This window comes from Haliotis rufescens, unplaced genomic scaffold (assembly GCF_023055435.1).
Source record: "Haliotis rufescens isolate VD_foot unplaced genomic scaffold, xgHalRufe1.0.p SCAF_11, whole genome shotgun sequence".
Classification (NCBI taxonomy): Eukaryota; Metazoa; Mollusca; class Gastropoda; order Lepetellida; family Haliotidae; genus Haliotis; species Haliotis rufescens.
In genome coordinates, this window is record NW_025963791.1 from 37,197,710 (window position 1) to 37,218,620 (window position 20,911).

General features: G+C 43.3%; 1 protein-coding gene across 2 annotated transcripts in view; it reads right to left on the bottom strand.

Moving 5' to 3' along the window:
* The window catches only part of LOC124153097 (E3 ubiquitin-protein ligase SMURF2-like), a 74,974-nt gene that overhangs the window by 13,795 nt on the left and 40,268 nt on the right, over window positions 1-20,911 (bottom strand). For both annotated transcript variants that reach the window (XM_046526250.2, XM_046526249.2), the window contains exons 6-9: window positions 15,483-15,566; window positions 10,834-11,045; window positions 9,567-9,651; window positions 810-980 (exon numbers count right to left, since the gene is read on the bottom strand). In XM_046526250.2, the coding sequence (XP_046382206.1) occupies window positions 810-980; window positions 9,567-9,651; window positions 10,834-11,045; window positions 15,483-15,566 (552 nt within the window). The remainder of the gene's footprint in view (window positions 1-809; window positions 981-9,566; window positions 9,652-10,833; window positions 11,046-15,482; window positions 15,567-20,911) is intronic.

A 20,911-nucleotide genomic window follows, 5' to 3' on the forward strand; every position in this document is an offset into this window, starting at 1 on the left:
GTCTATGCATAATCGAGTCTGGACCAGACAATGCAGTGATTGACATCATTAGCATTGACCTACGCAATTGGGATCCGGTTACATGAATCAACCAAGTCAGCAAGCCTGACCACCCTGTCCCGTTAGTCGCCTCTTATGACAAACATAGTCGCCTTTTACGGCAAGTATGTATTGCTGAAGACCTATTTTACCCCGGATCTTCCATTACTAGTAATCCTTCCATATCAAGGCAGGGGACACCAAGAACAGGCTTCACACACTGTACGTAGGAAATCAAGGCTACCCCTCACAACAATCACACAGGTGAAGCAACAACTTTCAATTCCAACTGGGTGTCGGTGAAGTTTAGTTCATGTGACTGACAGCTTCATATAGATTCATTGTTAAGATGCCTTTATGTATGTTATATCCAACACGAACTGTACCATGCTAATACCTCATCTGAACTATTACCAGAAACCAATTATTCAATCATCTTTCACATAAGAGAAATCACTATGAAACCAAAGAAGAATTAAACTTGCAATGCACAAAAACAATGATAACCTTCTTGGGGACATTTTGAACTGTTTATAAATGGAATATTTTGACGGCAACAGCCACAATCATGAAAACAACAATTCTATGTAAGAGTCCAAACTTAAGTGGGGTCTCTAGGGCCCTTTAGGTGTTCTCCTATAGTATTTGAATTTAGGACCCCCTAAATTTTACAGTTAACATTTAGGTAACAAGGGCCCCTTGACTCTCACGCTTAGTTCTCAACTCTGCAAGACATGAAGCATAAGTTTCTTATCATATATTTCACTCACAATTTCTGTTGAATGAGCTGGATGTTGGCTGAGAGTCGGGGGTCTGTAAACTGGGTGGTTCGGTTAATGTGATCCACGAAGTAGACACGCCCATTCCCTGTCTGTCTCAACTCCCATCCTCGAGGCATGGGACCCAGATCTTCCTCACCAAGATTCAGATTGGAAATATCCCTGAAAATGAAACAACCACTGTTATATGCACACATACACATACAGAATGTCCATGTACATACACATACACATACAGAATGTCCATGTACATACACATACACATACACATGAGCACAAATGATTCAGCATGGTCTTACACTGCTCTTAGCAATATTCCAGCCACATCATTACAGGCGAGACAAAGACTGATCTTCACACACGTACAGGGTAAGAAACTAACAGTTTTTGTCCACTAGTCCTTATAATGATAACATATAGCAAAACCCTTAAAATGGGCCAATTTCTACTAGTCCCTTGGATACCTTTACTATGGGGCAGTTTGGTAAGGACTACAGGACTAGTGCCAATTTCTAACGCTGACGTATATGTGGAGATTCAACTATGGGAGATTCAAAACTTTATACAAGGCCAAACCACTGCCCCAATTCTATACCCAAGTCCCAACTTAACAGTTTTTGGGGGGTCAAGCCGAGAGCTGACTGTTTGCCTAAACAAAAGTACAAGGTGGGTCCACATTCAAACAATATCCACCAATGATACCAAGATTTGGGTTTGTTCCACTTATATTTTTCACTGAAACATTGACATTTTGACACAGTTTCCCGTGCAGAAAAAACAACAAAACTTAAAAAAATATTCCTAATTGCAAGTGTGACCAGAAAAGAAGTACTCGTCAGTGCTGATTACCCACGTCATTTCACAAGATAATATTTTCCTGTGAACATCCACATCTACAAGATAAGGCTACAGACACTTTCAACTCTGTAAGTGACGACAACCTAGACTCAACATGCAACGTTAAGTAACAAGCTAATTATCTCCCATCATGCTTCATTACCCAAGCAGCCTTTAACTTAATTACTTCTGTTTTCCATCTTCTTGAAATCCACTCGTATTGAAAGGGCAAACTGCCAAACTCGTACAAGTCAGTCTGTTAGCAGTGTCAGGTAGCTAGAGCACACACACTCGCTGAGATCAGCTATATTTAACGGATATTTTTTTTGTTTTAAGAACAACTGAAGAACAGGCAGCATTTGGTTGGGCCATCTGGCAGCATGTGTATAGGCTTCTTCCAGTGAGACAGTGACTCACAACATCTGGCCCAGCACAGGTTAAACAGATCCCGCTACTTTGTATAAGGGTGTTGCCCCGACACATTCAGATAGCCCCATCGGGGACATGGCTATCGCCTTGTTATCAGGGTTTTCCAACTTTAGGTGGATTTCAAATTTAGGTGTGTGGATTTTTGTTAGGATTGTGATATTTTCTTGACATATGATATCTACATGTGATAACTTGGTTGTTTAAAATTGCAACCTGGAATAAAATACGTACTTTCATATCAAACTGTAAATGGACAGTAGGATGATGAAATGTGAAATTAGCTGATGACTCAAATTTAACGTTTGAAAGTGAGACTTCTTCATGCCAACATCAGATTAAAATATATTTGAAAGTTGAATTTACTTTTATAATCTTTTCCTTTGAATGTTCCATACATGTTCCATAAATCTTCTGGTAAAAGTTCCAAGTTCCAACATACGAAAAAAACACACAACATGACAACAGCCACATGGTATTTTGGCAATAGTAAGATTTCACAATACCCAATCATAAAACTATCAGTGTTTGGTACAAATAAGACCAGCCGGAGCTTCCAGCATGGGAAGTATCAGGTTTGCTTTCATTGCTAACACACACGGTTGTTCTACCCTTGGCTGCACTGTGGAGATGGATGGGTGTTTTCAGCTGGAACCTTAGTACAGTCCGAGGTGATTTATTGTCTGTTCCAATAACCATATTTAAACAAACTTATTTACATGAATAACTTAATTGGACTTGGAAAGTGTGAAATCTTTGGTTGTTTGTTAAAGAGATTCTAGTATGAGTTATATCCCTCGATCCATTGATAAGAAAACATTTAACAAATACTACACGAAAGAAGTTGATCACTTTGCCACAGTCGTGCCTGTGCCCTCAACACAGTCTCCTAAAAGTCGGCTACTTACATAAGAGAATCTGCTGTGAAGACTGAGTCCTGTACAATTCATTTTGGTCAAGTACGCTTAGCTCAAGACATAACAAATTATATTGTCTTATCCCTATGTGACTACTTATCAAATATCCTACCTCAAATCATTTTACAGTCCCCCAGTACCTACCGATGAAGAAAATCCCAATAAAAAGAAGTTCCAATAATACATCTTTTGTGTCTATTGTTCAACATGTTCCACGCTACACTTGGCAATATTCCAACTATATGACGGCAGTCCAGTGACGGACATCATGAACATCAATCTACGTAATTGGGATACAATGACATCCATCAAACAAGTCATCAAGTCTGTTATGGAAAGCATGGGTTGCTAAAGACCAGTTCTAACCTGGATCTTCTTGGGTATCATCTTTTGTGCATTATGTAAGTCATGTTAGGGATTTATCTAGGATTCTAAACTTAGTAATGAAGTGCCCTTGGCAAGCAAATTGGGCCAAAAAAACGCTATTGTGTTCAAAATTGGGATGTTTATAAGTTATTTTAATTACGCAGATTCTGAGGTAACATTGCATTCCATACTAAGCATTAGGCCTCTTGCTCTTAATTGGTGTTGTTATCAGTGAAATACAAGATGCCTCTACAAAGCCATAACATAAGTTATAACAATATCACCATGAAGTGGGAAATTTTTAATTCCAATTTTGGACTTTTTACAGACAATTGCTGCAGATATGGGGCCAAATATCGGCCTCTGGGCAGGCCTAGATAAATCCTTGCATATGCCAGGCGAATCATTTACTGTTTGTTTGTTTGTTTGATGTTTAATGCCACACTCAGCAATATTCCAGCTATATGGCAACAGTCTGTAAATAAGACAATCCAGTGATTGACATCATGAGCACCGATCCACGCAATTGGAATACGATGACATGCGAATCATCTACTGAGGATAGGTAAGGACAGTGGACTGAAAATGTTTGCCAGCATGTCTTCACAAGTGCTGTTATTTATCATGCACTTGACATAACAAGACGCTGGATCAGTAAACCCTGACCACATCACACCTCCATGGAGACAGTGTCCCTTCTGGAGATGCAAGCATCTAAACCCAGATCCTCACACAATGACTATAGGTAGTTTCTGCATGTGAAAGTGATTATGTCATTCAACTTCACTCTACCACCATCAGAACTAAGATCTTCAGGCAGATAGCAGGAACTGTTCAACGAATAGCAAGCTCGGCAAGTTTGGGGATGGTATGTCAGGTGACTGCAAGTTTACACACAGCTACTGGGTGGTACATTAGAAACATTCTGTTAATGGGGTCTGATTGCAGACCTTTTTTCTACCAGGCCAACTAAGTGCTGCAACTATCACAGTTCCCATCACAGCAACAGTTCCCCTTGATGGATGCCAGGTTAAACTGTTCCTCGGAAACAAGCGGTGTTTCACTTCACAGAGCCATCCTTGCACGCTACAACTGCCATAATGCCTATCCCAGTTTTCACCATTACCTTTTCACTCTATTCATTCAAACCCATCTTCCCTCAAGAACTTACTGTTTTAACTATAAGGTACTATCAACCATGCTTACTGTAGTGTAAATGTACAGGAATAGACTAGTCGTTAACAGTGGAGGTGAGGTGAAATTGGGTTTAACGTCGCGTCCAAGATTATTGCACTTATATAGCGACGTGCATGCACGTGTGTGTGTGTGTGTGTGTGTGTGTGTGTGTGTGTGTGTGTGTGTGTGTGTGTGGCTGCTTGTACTAGTCCGGGCTGATGCCGATTTATAGTGCTAGCCCACTGAGATACCATGCCGCAGTTTAACATGAATACCCCACTCAGACACAGTATACTGACTCCGAGCCGACCAGTCCTTGTTTTAGCCCCTTAATGCCGAGCGCCAGACAGGGTAACAACAAGTACCTTTTAACGTCTTTTGGTATGACGCGGCCGGGGATCGAACCCCGGACCTTCCGCTCTCCGGGCGGACGCTCTACCACTAGACCACGGAGGCGGTCTGGTTAACAGTGGACACTTAGGCACGGGCTAGTGGTAAGTTCTAATCTTCCTTTCAAAAATGGGAATACCATGTAAACATTGAAGTCATTTTGTTGCAAGCTGCTGAAACAACTTCAGTTTTGTCGCCTTCAGGAATATATGTATGTTTTATCAAAACAGCATTTTGAGCAGAAGACATTTGACTGATGCTAAGAGGTTTGGAGGATGACTTGAAAATTCCTCCATCATAAGAATATGGACCATGTACAGATCCATTCAACAATGTAGTTGTGGAATGTAAAAAGACCATGCAGAAACATCATCAAAAAAGGTAGAGATGTTTACAGGCTTCATAAGAATATGTGCAAAACAAACCCAATTCCAACAGGACTTTGAATGCCTGAACGCTATCAGCTAACAAGGATGGGAAGCTGCAAGATTCACAAGGTGAAAAACAGCTAGTTCGGAGTCGCTCAGATAATCTAATACATGAATTAAGCACACAGGCCACAGTCTCACCCTATTCATTACACTGCAATTCAAAACTGGAATATCTGGAACTGTGCCACAACAATCAAGGAGGAATTAGTCTACTTTGTAGTGGCATTAAGGTGAGGGGGTTGGTCTACTCTGGGAAGGCATTAAGGTGAGGGGGCCGGTCTACTCTGGGAAGGCATTGAGGTGAGGGGGCCGGTCTACTCGGGGAAGGCATTAAGGTGAGGGGGCCGGTCTACTCTGGGAAGGCATTGAGGTGAGGGGGCCGGTCTACTCTGGGAAGGTATAAAGGTGAGGGGGTCGGTCTACTCTGGGAAGGCATTAAGGTGAGGGGGCCAGTCTACTCTGGGAAGGCATCAAGGTGAGGGGGCTAGTCTACTTTGAGAAGGTATCAAGGTGAGGGGGCCAGTCTACTTTGAGAAGGTATCAAGGTGAGGGGGCCGGTCTACTTTGAGAAGGTATCAAGGTGAGGGGGCCGGTCTACTCTGGGAAGGTATCAAGGTGAGGGGGCCGGTCTACTTTGAGAAGGCATTAAGGTGAGGGGGCCGGTCTACTTTGAGAAGGTATCAAGGTGAGGGGGCTGGTCTACTCTGGGAAGGCATTGAGGTGAGGGGGCCGGTCTACTCTGGGAAGGCATTAAGGTGAGGGGGCCGGTCTATTCGGGGAAGGCATTAAGGTGAGGGGGCCGGTCTACTCTGGGAAGGCATCAAGGTGAGGGGGCCGGTCTACTCTGGGAAGGCATCAAGGTGAGGGGGCTAGTCTACTTTGAGAAGGTATCAAGGTGAGGGGGCCAGTCTACTTTGAGAAGGTATCAAGGTGCGGGGGCAGGTCTACTTTGAGAAGGTATCAAGGTGAGGGGGCCGGTCTACTCTGGGAAGGCATTAAGGTGAGGGGGCCGGTCTACTCTGGGAAGGCATTAAGGTGAGGGGGCTAGTCTACTCTGGGAAGGCATTGAGGTGAGGGGGCCGGTCTACTCTGGGAAGGAATCAAGGTGAGGGGGCCGGTCTACTCTGGGAAGGCATTAAGGTGAGGGGGCCGGTCTACTTTGAGAAGGCATTAAGGTGAGGGGGCCTGTCTACTTTGAGAAGGTATCAAGGTGAGGGGGCTGGTCTACTCTGGGAAGGCATTGAGGTGAGGGGGCCGGTCTACTCTGGGAAGGCATTAAGGTGAGGGGGCCGGTCTATTCGGGGAAGGCATTAAGGTGAGGGGGCCGGTCTACTCTGGGAAGGCATCAAGGTGAGGGGGCCGGTCTACTCTGGGAAGGCATCAAGGTGAGGGGGCCGGTCTACTCTGGGAAGGCATCAAGGTGAGGGGGCTAGTCTACTTTGAGAAGGTATCAAGGTGAGGGGGCCAGTCTACTTTGAGAAGGTATCAAGGTGAGGGGGCAGGTCTACTTTGAGAAGGTATCAAGGTGAGGGGGCCGGTCTACTCTGGGAAGGTATCAAGGTGAGGGGGCTGGTCTACTTTGAGAAGGCATTAAGGTGAGGGGGCCGGTCTACTTTGAGAAGGTATCAAGGTGAGGGGGCCGGTCTACTCTGGGAAGGCATTAAGGTGAGGGGGCCGGTCTACTCTGGGAAGGCATTAAGGTGAGGGGGCCGGTCTACTCTGGGAAGGCATTGAGGTGAGGGGGCCGGTCTACTCTGGGAAGGCATCAAGGTGAGGGGGCCGGTCTACTCTGGGAAGGCATTGAGGTGAGGGGGCCGGTCTACTCTGGGAAGGCATCAAGGTGAGGGGGCTAGTCTACTCTGGGAAGGCATTAAGGTGAGGGGGCCAGTCTACTTTGAGAAGGTACCAAGGTGAGGGGGCCGGTCTACTTTGAGAAGGTATCAAGGTGAGGGGGCCGGTCTACTCTGGGAAGGTATCAAGGTGAGGGGGCCGGTCTACTTTGAGAAGGCATTAAGGTGAGGGGGCCGGTCTACTCTGGGAAGGCATTAAGGTGAGGGGGCCGGTCTACTCTGGGAAGGCATTAAGGTGAGGGGGCCGGTCTACTCTGGGAAGGAATCAAGGTGAGGGGGCCGGTCTACTTTGAGAAGGCATTAAGGTGAGGGGGCTAGTCTACTCTGGGAAGGTATCAAGGTGAGGGGGCCGGTCTACTCTGGGAAGGTATCAAGGTGAATGGCCAGTCTACTTTGAGAAGGTATCAAGGTGAGGGGGCCAGTCTACTTTGAGAAGGTATCAAGGTGAGGGGGCCAGTCTACTTTGAGAAGGTATCAAGGTGAGGGGGCCAGTCTACTCTGGGAAGGCATTGAGGTGAGGGGGCCGGTCTACTTTGAGAAGGCATCAAGGTGAGGGGGCCGGTCTACTTTGAGAAGGTATCAAGGTGAGGGGGCCGGTCTACTTTGAGAAGGCATCAAGGTGAGGGGGCTGGTCTACTTTGAGAAGGTATCAAGGTGAGGGGGCCAGTCTACTTTGAGAAGGTATCAAGGTGAGGGGGCTGGTCTACTTTGAGAAGGTATCAAGGTGAGGGGGCCGGTCTACTTTGAGAAGGTATCAAGGTCTTAGTGAAATACACTGAGGTGGCCGGTCTACTCTTGGAAGGTATCATGGTCTTGGTAAAATACACTAAGGGGGAGGGTCTACTCTGGGAAGGCATCAAGGTGAGGGGGCCAGTCTATTATGGGGTTGCATGAAGGACTTAAAGATACTGAAGAGACTATTCTACTTCGAAGAGGCATCAGGGTCTAGGCATAACAACACAAGGAGAATCTAGGTATTAACAGGGGCTGATAACATCCTGCACGAACAGGTAACATCCTTGTAAACAGTGACCACATTCTGCAGCCAGTCCCACTGAACACCGCTTGAGATTGGAAGCACATGGTATGTGTGTACACAACTGACTGTAATCCTCACTCAGCTGTGGCAGTAGCTGTATTAGTGGCTTGCGAACATAGAGCCACATGGATTCAAGGTTGGACCAAGGCACTCAAATGATCAACAATTGTCTCATTCATCTTAACAAAAGCATTCAATAATTGAATATGGAATTTGAAATAACAATTTTTTGGGGTGTCTATTATCAGAAATCTAAATGTTTGGGAAGAAAATCTGGTAAAGAAGTCAACTGTTTGGATAAGGCAACACTATAGATATATGTGGCATGTAGTAATAACAAACAGTAGCAAAAGAAATCCCACATCTTAATCATTCTTAAAAGCCTAATATCCTTTTTTGATAATTTTGTGTACACAAAAACACATTCTCAGAAACTGCACAATAAACATATCAGGCAAATCTCAACACTTCACGAGTGTTTGTTTATACCTGGCACCTGTATTACAATCTCTGCAAGTAGCCAAACTTCAGTACATAACGTTACAGAGGAAATTTGAAGAATTTAATACAATTTCTACAAACCCTTCATAGCTCATGAGATGGGATCAAGGTCTTTCAACAAATATCAGTTACCAGGGTTAGAAATTAATTTTTATTTTCACCAGTCCACAAAAATCTGTGTGTTGCTGTGAGCTGAATGGTTTAAGCGGATGTCCACAAATAAATGTCCCTACACATAGATACCAAAACGTCCGGGTGCCACTGTGAGGCTGATTACAGTTGCGACATCATTTCAAACAGAGGATAGCTGTGCTAAACATTCCATTCTCTGGGAGACAATCATTTGTTTGTTTGTTTGTTTGTTTAATGCCGCACTTAGCAATATTCCAGCTATGTGACAGCTGTCTGTAAATAATCAAGTATGGAGCAGACAATCCAGTGATTGACATCATGAGCATCGATCAACGCAATTGGGATGTGATGACATGCATCGACCAAGTCAGCGAGCCTGACAACCTAATCCCGTAAGTCACCTCTTACGACAAGCATGGTCGCCTTTTACGGCAGGCATGGGTTGCTGAAGACCTATTCTACCCCGGATCTTCACGGGTCTGGAGACAATCCTGCGAGGACAGACACTGATCCAACACTGGAATTACATGTGCCAGACCACTTTGGGATGGACAGAACAAAGTTGGAGATTATATTATGTTAAGGTCAATTTTCCTGAATGTCGAAAGTCTTGGACTAGTGGACTGTGTTAATTTCGAACCCTTGTAAACTGATTCCTACAGAGTTAAGTTTGTTGTCCCTACCTGGGCACTCTGGGGTCATGCCATGTGCTGACCCCTGTCCTTGTGTGCAGGAAGTACACCTGGCCCTGCTGGGTGGTCCGTTGTTCTGCAACATACAACAGCACATTCAGGATAACAGGATGAGGTGAAATGGGGTTTAGCCAAGTGCATCTTGTGCGTCAGACTGATGCCGATTTATAGTGCTATCCCACTGAGATGGCATGAATACCCCACTCAGTCACAGTATACTGATCCCGAGCCGGTCAGTCCTTGTTTTAACCCCTTAATGCCAAAAGTCCAGGGTAACAATTGATACCAACTTTAAACGTATTTTGGTATGACGCGGCTGGGGTTCGAACCCTGGACATTACACTCTCTGGGCGGATGCTCTACCACTTAACCACAGAGGCAGTCCAGGACAACAGGGCAGTCAGGCAGACTAACTCCCTGAATTAGAGTTATGTACATGCTTAAATATGAGTAATTGTCTAAAGGAACTCTGGAGTATTGAGGAACCCTCAAATGTGTTAATTTGAAATGGGAGGAGAATATGTGCTTCAGCTTAAAATGGGATGGGAATGGAATTCAGGTGACTGTTTTATTTACCAATTAACCAGTGAGACTACCCACATCTGCATATAAACTATTTGCTTTCTCCTTCTGTAACCACACAAATCTTATCACCCCGTTCGCATCATAGCGAGTGAACAAATGTTTTATGTCATAAACAGCATCAAAAGAGCCATATCTCAGGTGAGCGAAGTAAAATGGGGTTTAACGTCGCGTTCAAGCTTATTGCATTTATATAGCGACGTGCATATGTACACGAGCATGTACAAATGTACGTGCCTACGTGCATGCCAGAGCCTGGACCAGGACTAATGATCCACATGTGGGTACAAACACACAACCAGCATGATGTTCAGGACATGCTTACTATTTCTAACTTGTAGTTTCAGATGTTTCACAAGGATTCGTGATACTGTGCAGTTTTTATATGTTCAGTCACGGCATGCTGTCTGTGACAAAGCGTACTTCAAAACTATTTAATAAGATACTGTTCGATTCTGTAAAATGAGTGAGTGTGATCGCTTAAGAAAGTATTTCAGATATATCATGGCGTGTCACCTTAATGTAGGAGGAAATCCCAAAATGATGCAGGTTTCAACAATTACGGTAATACCACATGCACGGGCATGATGCGGACAAACCTTCAGTTATAATCGTGGAGACTTTTGTAAAATGAAAATGAAATCTTGTGTGCAATCTGACTGTGGAGATATCTTACCATATCCCTCTGGTAAAGTGACAGCATTGTGCAGTTCAGCCCGACTGAGATATTGCCGCCTGCGCGTCGACCGGCGTCTCACGAACTGGTGGTTGGGGTTGTTGTTGCTGTCATCAGGGGTGCTGCTGGGGGAGGATGACGATGACGATGACCCAGGACTGCTCACCACAGGGTTCACCACACTGACAGGGCGGCGACACTCATTTGCAGGCCTACAAACCAAGCAATCATTAAATCAATGAAGGACACGTAGTGAAGAATAGCCTAGTCAGCACAGCACTGTCTCATATTAGTTTGCAGCAAAAACATTGTTCATAATACAAAGACATGCTGTTCAATGACTAATGAGAAGGGGCAGTTTATCTGTTTATCTGTTTATCTGTTTACACTGTGATCTATCTAAATCTTTCATATATGACAGCATTTTGAATGCATGTCAACACGTTGAAATACATGTTTCTATTCACAGCTGTTAGTTATTTCTTGCATAGGTCAAGATAACTGACACTGTTGTTGCTATGGCTGCCTACGCAAGTCTTCTTGCATCTAGTCTACTACTGTCTGATCCTACCACTTATAATGGAATGATTGTGGTCATAACTGCATGATCACACCCTCGTCATAACAATATTAGGGATTTCACCATATAGGTATCACACAATACGATACATCTCAGTACAGAAGCCACGATACGGCACGTATATCGATACTGCATATTCAACAGTTTGTGCGGAAAACCCAGTCATTTGACTGAAAATAGTGTCTATACGACTCGTTCATACAGGTAAAGAAGAACTGACAACCGACTTATACTCATCGACATAGCACAGGGGTCAAATCAACTATTCTGTATGAGAAAATAAAAAGAAACACTTAGTAAACATAATGTTTAACAAGTATTTGTCACAAAGTGACGAAATGTCCCCCGCCTGTATATACACCATAGTACCAAATATGAAGACAATCCAGCGATTAGTTCTTGAGATATCGCGGCAACACCGTTTTCCAACTCCAAAAGCAGATTTGCCTGCTGTGACCTTGAAAATGGGGTCAAGGTCACCAAAACCGACTGGTGTCTGCGGAGTCTGTATATACACCATAGTTCCAAATATGAAGACAATCCAGCGATTAGTTCTTGAGATATCGCGGCAACACCGTTTTCCAACTCCAAAAGCAGATTTGCCTGCTGTGACCTTGAAAATGGGGTCAAGGTCACCAAAATCAATTGGTGTCTGCGGAGTCTGTATATACACCATAGTTCCAAATATGAAGACAATCCAGCGTTTAGTTTTTGAGATACCGCGGCAACAAACAGGTGGGACGTACGGACGGACGGACGGACGGACGGACGGACGGACGGACGGACGGACGTACGGACAGTCGTGAATACTATATCCCCCACTCCGCGCTTTCGCGCGGCGGGGGACAATGACAGGCTCGTATACGAAATACGACCATGAAAGTAATAAGGAATAAAAAAATAGTTTGTACTTGCTTATTGACATCGATGCGAGAACAACATTGACAATATATGGCGTTAAATGTGAATCGATGCCAACTTAAATTTATTGGGTATCATTTCGTGCAAAGTTTGCCGACGATGCACCAGTGTACCGGTTAATCATGACATCACAAAACAATATTAATTCCATGATGTGTGTGGGGATTACATGGGGATTAATGTTTTACCTATCACATAACCCCAATCTTCAGCACAGTAGGCCAAATTTGAAAAATTTTGGAACACAATTCCTACAAGTACAAGAGTTACATCAAAACCCTTACAGCTGGACACCCTTGTCTAAAATTTAGCTGAACACATTTATCGAAAATCTACATGAACACCCGTATCTCAAATTATATATATATCCCGTACACTCAAAATTTGTCATAACAGCATATGCAGGTTTATTTTGGCTACTATCAAATGTGCTGAAAAACATACATGAACATAATGATTGCTGAGGATATTGAGAGGAACTTATGAATTACAGAACAAAGTAAGCCCGAACTTGCAAGAACTTGATCTACATTCATTCAAACTGCAAATGTGGCATCAGATCAGACCAACTTCTCCTGTCTGTACCAAAATACAGACTAAACTCCTTGGGTGCTCGATCCTTCTCTCATGCTGGTGCCTCGCTATGGAACTCCCTTCCCTTCAGCCTCAAAAGTGCACCTAGTATCACTGTGTTTGAGTCTGGACTCAAAACATGCCTTTTGGAACGCCACAGCTGAATGTGTATATGTTTACTATCTGACTGTCCCCTCTCTGTAGTATGTATGTACATATGCTGGATTTGCGCATTGACCATGTCCCTCAGTGATGTGGATTTTGCGCTATACAAATAGCATTATTATAATTATTATTATCATTATCATCATCATTATTATTGATCTATCAAATCTACTTTATGACTGAATCCTCTCCTTGGCCACCCACATGACTGGCTGATACTGTAACTGCCTTTCTACATCCAAGCAATTCCACCTTAGATTCCCTACAGGCAATTCCAGACAATGCGGGCAGAGTGTGAAATGGGAGGAAGATTGAAAACTCTTAGACCCTACACAGCACCAGACCAGCAAATGTCATCTGCATGTACTACTAGAAACATCCCAACCACAAATAGATGCAGACCTGGAGGTGGTTGAAGAAGAAAAATAGCTCCCAGGCAATAACTTTGAAAAAATTGATGTGGGATAACAGGCTCCTTAAAAATGTGTAATTCAGCCTTTTCATTTTCTGTTCTGTCCCAGAGTACAAAGAAAATGTCAACACACAATACTGCCTGGAATTCTTTCATTCACCTTGTATCTCTGCCAAAGGCCAGACAGACAAAAATGATAACCAATAACTGAATTCAAAAATTGTAACAAGTGATCCTCAATCTGGGGGTTTCAGTTTCAGTTTCAGTTTCAGTATTCCAGTTATATCGCGGCGTGTCAGCTTAATGTGGGAGGAAAGCCTGAAGTGATGCAGGTCTCAGACGTTTACCACTTCGCTGAAACCCACGGGTATGGTGCTGACAAACCTATAAACGTAATAATCGGGGCAAACCAGGATTCGAACCCACAATCATAGTTTCTGGCGTGCCCAAGGGACACAACTCTGCATAGCGAATCGCGGCGCCTTAGATGACTGGGCCACCCGTGGCCCCCCTAACAGCTGGGACTTGTAACATGGCCCGTGACATGTGGCCAGGGCAATGTAAGTGAGAGCTGCACTGACACCTGACATTTGGCAAGGCTGAGAAGATGTCAGTGAATGGAAATATAGATGCGCACAATAGCTCCAAGATGGACTGCCAGCCATTTTCCAGTTAGATCGTCTACAATAGCCGAGTTGCTATAGGAGGTAATTGAGCATTAATACTGCATTACCGATAACCATGTATTTATACAGGGATCAGGTATGCAGTAATGCTCATTTCTTACATTCACAACATACACCAGGAAATTGTTAGGAATCCCATCACTTTGCCAAGTCTCCAACAAAGCGTTGAAGCGGTATAACTGGATTTCTGAGAGTGAATAAAAGACTCTCCTTTTCCACTACTCCACCAGGCAGCGACATTAACCACGAGCCTGAAGCCAAAGGAAAATATGTCTAGTACTTTCTGCTTCATAGGTCCATTTGCTAAGCAGTGTCAGAAAATAAGTGTGTGAGTGCATGCGTGCGTGCATGCGTGTGTGTGTGTACGTGTGCGTGTGCACATGCGCATGCTGAGAGAAGTTTAGACAGGTAGACTAAAATATTCTTGCCAGACTCAAGAATGATTTACTAGTTGAGTATAGTTGACAGTGAAGGAGATATGTTGAATCTGAAGATTTAGTAATAGTGTGCTTGCAGCCAAAATACAGGAGTTTGGCAAATATGTAATAGAGTGAGTGAGTGAGTGAGTGAGTGAGTGAGTGAGTGTGAGGGACACCATGTACCCATGTCGGGAATCGAACCCAGGTCTTTGGCGTGATGAGCGAACGCTTTAACCACTTGGCTAACATGTCATGCTCATAGGATACAGTAAATATCAGAATTATCCCCACTGCTGATTACAAATCTGGCAACACTATCAATCTAAATGAAACTAATGTGACAAAGTCACACAATAGATGGCACTAATATGATGAAACTGGCAGCCATCATCACATTCACTATTTAAGGATAACAGTAATAACCATCATCAAGCACACAACAGCAACTATGATCCATTCACAAATTCAGCAGACTGTAGCTTGTATCTGAAGCAAAGGTTCTACCAGATGCAGCAGTTAACCTATGGTTCTACCTGAGGGGATGCTGCAAAAGGTTACCTTCCCTCCCAAGCAGCACGTAGAGTTTCTCATTAAGGTGGGGATGGAAGGTGGGGATGGAAGAAAGGGAGGTAGTGGGGGGTACCAGGGTGAAGCAGCATCATGACCTGATTCCTCACATGTGTGTACAATTGACAAAGTGTACACACAGCCTTCGGAGTGGCAGAATGCTAGTCAGTCAGTCAGTCAGTCAGCAGGGTTAGAAATTGGCACTAGTCCTATAGTCCTTGCCAGTCAGTCAGTCAGTCAGTCAGTCAGTCAGTCGCACCTACCATGTGGGTCTGTCCCATTGTGTAGTCCTGGTAACATGATTCACATATCAGAGTTACACCTACCTTGTGGGTCTGTCCCATTGCGTAGTCCTGGTTACATGATTCACATAATGTACACGGCCACTTGTTGTGCGACGCTCCTCCCATCTGAAGAAGAAGAAATAAATTCAGTTCCGGGTGACACTAAACCATCCAGGTTTGACATTGAAACACCAGGGATGGCATCATGCCCTATATTGACATTGATATGCCAGGGATGGCATCATGTCCTATATTGACATTGATACAACAGGGATGGCATCATGTCCTATATTGACATTGATACAACAGGGATGGCATCATGCCCTATATTGACATTGATACGACAGGGATGGCATCATGCCCTGTATTGACATTGATACGCCAGGGATGGCATCATGCCCTATATTGACATTGATACGCCAGGGATGGCATCATGTCCTGTATTGACATTGATACGCCAGGGATGGCATCATGCCCTATATTGACTTTGATACACAAGGGATGGCATCATGCCCTGTATTGACATTGATACGACAGGGATGGCATCATGCCCTATATTGACATTGATACGCCAGGGATGGCATCATGTCCTGTATTGACATTGATACGCCAGGGATGGCATCATGTCCTGTATTGACATTGATACGCCAGGGATGGCATCATGCCCTATATTGACATTGATACGCCAGGGATGGCATCATGCCCTGTATTGACATTGATACGACAGGGATGGCATCACGTCCTATATTGACATTGATACGACAGGGATGGCATCATGTCCTATATTGATTTTGATGTCAGGGAATACAGACCTTGACATACCATAGAGACAGTTAGTAAACTGGTGCTTTCAGCCATATTTCTGTTAAATCACAGATTACTGAAGAAAACCCAAAGTTACATGATCCGGACAAACCAGAGATCTGAACAATAAGCAGATACTGGCAACTAAGGGACACAACTCTGACTTGCAGTATCTTAGACCAGGAGCAATATGCCCCCCACTGAGATAACTCACCCCTCCAACAGTGTGAAAATTCATCCTTCATATAGTGATGTCACCCTTCCCATAGTGATAATTCACCCCTCTTATAGTGATAAGGCGCCCTTCCTATAGTGATAAGTCAGCCTTCCTATATCTCACCCCTCTCCTAGTTAGTTCTCCCCCTCCCCACTGAGATAGGTCCTGGAATACAGACATGATGTCCAGCAGTGATTACCATGCGTACAATGACTAATTCATACGTAGCTTCAACACACAGGGATCCTCTTGCATGTACAATCTTATCTCGGGTGCACAGCTTCTGCAGCTGAATGATAACAAGAGATGGAGGAGACAGCATCTTATCCCTAGAGATAGCTTTCAAACATTCTTATCAAGTTTATGTTTGGGATCGCAGTTTCAAAAACTGTTCTCTTGTCTTTTTTCCAAGATACAATCAAGCAGTTTCTGTACCCATCATCCACACAAGAACATTAAACTCGAGGGAAATATTGAAAATGTGAGGATGGCGATAACAAGTCATTATATGTTCAGCTCCAAACTTTACAACAGTAAAACACCTTGAAAATCAGTTCAAACTTTAAAAACAAATATACAAATTCACTCTTCAGACAACCACTGACGTTGAAATCTTACCATTGCTATGGGATTTCAACCTGCTGGTATACAGTATTTGCAACAATGCATAAAGTTCAATGTGAACTAGTCAGCATATATGCCTAATGTCACATCATTTCATGACAAGATAGAAACCACAAGTCCTATGACTGATTGAGTATGGTTTAACGCTGCTTTTAGTAATTTTTCAGCAATATCACGGCTGGGGACACCAGAAAATGGGCTTCACACATTGTACTCATGTGGGGAATTTAACCCGGGTCTTCGGGGTGCCGAGCCAACGCTTTAACCACTTGGCTACCCTACGGCCTCACAAGTCCTATGAAAAGGTACAGATACATTGTACCTTTAAAGTGCAGTGTTCAGTCATCTTACATATTAATTTCAACATGTCTCTGTCAACCCGGAATAATAACACATATTCCACTTTAGAAAATCAAATGTTTTAATCATCTTTCACAAAATTTCATCAATTTTTTAATTTTTCAATCTAAATATTGGTTTAATTATTATGTAAGAGAATGGTTCCAATGGCAACCACAAGGCTGTCATTTATTAAAATGCTACAGTCTAAAACCTTTCCTAGCCCATTAGAATACCATCATCCGATTAGCAATGTGAATATGGTTGTTGGCAAACAGACAAAATTGTGACAGAAAACATGCTTCTTCAACCAGTTCCCACAAAGGACACCAACACTGTCAGCGGCACGTCAGCTACCTGACACAGTTTACCAGCTGGATCTTTCATCATGGACACATCAAATGTAACGAAGCTGTGGCACAATATGGAACACATCATACTTCCACAGTAATGTCACCAATCATCAGTTCCACAGACACTTACAGGCGACTCCCCAGAGATTCTAAGCAAGGGAGATAATTCCCCTCAGATGTTTCCACCATCATGTCCTATAAGATTTATATTGTGGGCATGACAATACACTGAGAAAGCTATGACTGGAATAGTCTGGCGAAGGGACAAGACTGCATCATGGCATGCCATGTTTTCCATTATTTGTAATGTTTACCATGTTACTGTTCTCTTGTGATAGTTATCTACTGCATCACACACACTTGCTGTGATCAGCTACTCATACAATTTGTTAAAGTTAGTAGGTAAACTCCCAATTTTATGTTTTACCAACTACGAAATGGTCTTAGTTCACATAAATGACAGGAATAACATGTACGTCAACCACATTTATTATAACAAGTGTAATTCTTTAACACAATCACTAGTCCATGATTCCAGCAAAGATTCTCTTTTATGTACACAGATACACTAGGGTGCCGTTGTGAAAAACCAACCTTAGCACCTTCAGCGGGACATGCCAATACTTAACCATTGGGCTACTGGTAAACCAACCTAGGCGCCTTCAGCGTGACAAGCCAATACTTAACCATTGGGCTAATGGTAAACCAACCTAGGCGCCTTCAGCTTGACAGGCCAATACTTAACCATTGCAATACCGGTAAACCAACCTAGGCGCCTTCAGCGTGACAGGCCAATACTTAACCATTGCAGTACCGGTTAACCAACCTTAGCACCTTCACCGTGACAGGCCAATACTTAACCATTGGGCTACTGGTAAACCAACCTAGGCGCCTTCAGCGTGACAAGCCAATACTTAACCATTGGGCTAATGGTAAACCAACCTAGGCGCCTTCAGCTTGACAGGCCAATACTTAACCATTGCGGTACCGGTAAACCAACCTAGGCGCCTTCAGCGTGACAGGCCAATAATTAACCATTGCGGTACCAGTAAACCAACCTAGGCGCCATCAGCGTGACAAGCCAATACTTAACCATTGGGCTACTTGTAAACCAACCTAGGCGCCTTCAGCTTGACAGGCCAATAGTTAACCATTGCGGTACCAGTAAACCAACCTAGGCGCCTTCAGTGTGACAAGCCAATACTTAACCATTGTGGTACCAGTTATCCAACCTAGGCGCCTTCAGCGCCACAGGCCAGTACTTAACCGTTGGGCTACTTGTAAACCAACCTAGGCGCCTTCAGCATGACAGGCCATTACTTAACCATTGCAGTACCGGTAAACCAACCTAGGCGCGTTCAGCATGACAGACAACTACTTAACCATTGGACTACTGGTAAACCAACCTAGGCACCTTCAGCATGACAGGCCAGTACTTAACCATTTGGCTACTGATAACCAACCTAGGCGCCTTCAGCGTGACAGACCAGTACTTAACCATTGGGTTACCGGTTAACCAACCTAGGCGCCTTCAGCATGACAGGCCAATACTTAACCATTGGGCTACCGATAAACCAACCTAGGCGCCTTCAGCATGACAGGCCATTACTTAACCATAGGGTTACCGGTTAACCAACCTAGGCGCCTTCAGCATGACAGGCCAGTACTTAACCATTGGGCTATCGGTAAAAGCAAGTTATCACTGAGATCGGTATTTACAATTCGTTGGAGAGGTGTGGGCATATTACAACTGTTTAACAACTTCACTACTTCATCAGCCTTGAGGTGCCTCAAACAAGCGCCGTATCATATGCATGTGTGTGTGGCTGCTTCAAGTACATCCTCATGTAGACATGTTACTGTGTGTGGCAGACAAGGGCTTGAAATCCCTAGCTTTCACAATATATAAACAAGCAGGAGTATCTCAAGCTGCTAGAGAAAGAGTTTACAAGTGCACTTGGCAGAATATGATCAACCAAAGTTGGTTGTATCCCATGGCCAGTTGTACTTGAGCCAGACAAATAACTTGCTTGTTTAACGCCACACACAGCAATATTCCAGCTATATGATGGGGGTCTGTAAATAATCGAGTCTGAAGCTGACAATCCAGTGATTGACATCAAGAGCATTAGGTCTACAAAATTCGGATAAGATGACACGCATTAACTAAGTCAGCGAGCCTGACCAGCCGATCCCGTTAGTCGCCTCTTTCGACAAGCATAGGTTGCTGAAGACCTATTCTAATCCGGATCTTCACCAGTTAGACAAATAACTAAGTCTTCTATCACATCTGTTTTGTTTAATGTCACAGTATTCCAGATATATAACTGCAGCCTGTAAAACAATTAGATCTGGACATACAACACACTCCCAGTCAAAAATACTGTTAAAGCACTACAAACATTCAGACAGTGTACAATTGTTTCATTAGTGTGGAATAAGTTCACAGTGTCGTATCTTGTCACATAGTGTGGTACATTTTAACACAGTATGGTACATATTGTGGTAATTCATATAGTATGGTATTATTTTCGTATAGTATGGAACATATAGTATGGTATATTTTCGTATAGTATGGAATATTTTATGGAATATAGTATGGTATTGTGGTAATTCATATAGTATGGTATATTTTCGTATAGTATGGAACATATAGTATGGTATATTTTCGTATAGTATGGAACATATAGTATGGTATTATTTTCGTATAGTATGGAACATATAGTATGGTATATTTTCATACAGTGCAGAGACTTTCATACAGTGGCATATCTTCATACAGTGTAGAATATTTTTTTTACAGTGGGATATATTTTATGGTATATTTTCATACAGTGTGATATATGTTTATACAGCGGGGGTAATATATTTTGTGGTATATTTTCATACAGTGTAGAATATTTTTTTTACAGTGGGATATATTTTGTGGTACATTTTCATACAGTGTGATATATGTTTATACAGCGGGGGTAATATATTTTGTGGTATATTTTCATACAGTGTGGTTAATTTTTTACAGTGTGGTATATTTTCATGTTGTATAAGCTCTTTGCATGTTTACAACCCTGGTGAAAACTCCATAGATCTATTCTACGAGCAGGAAGTATTGTACTCACAAATGACTACCACACTGA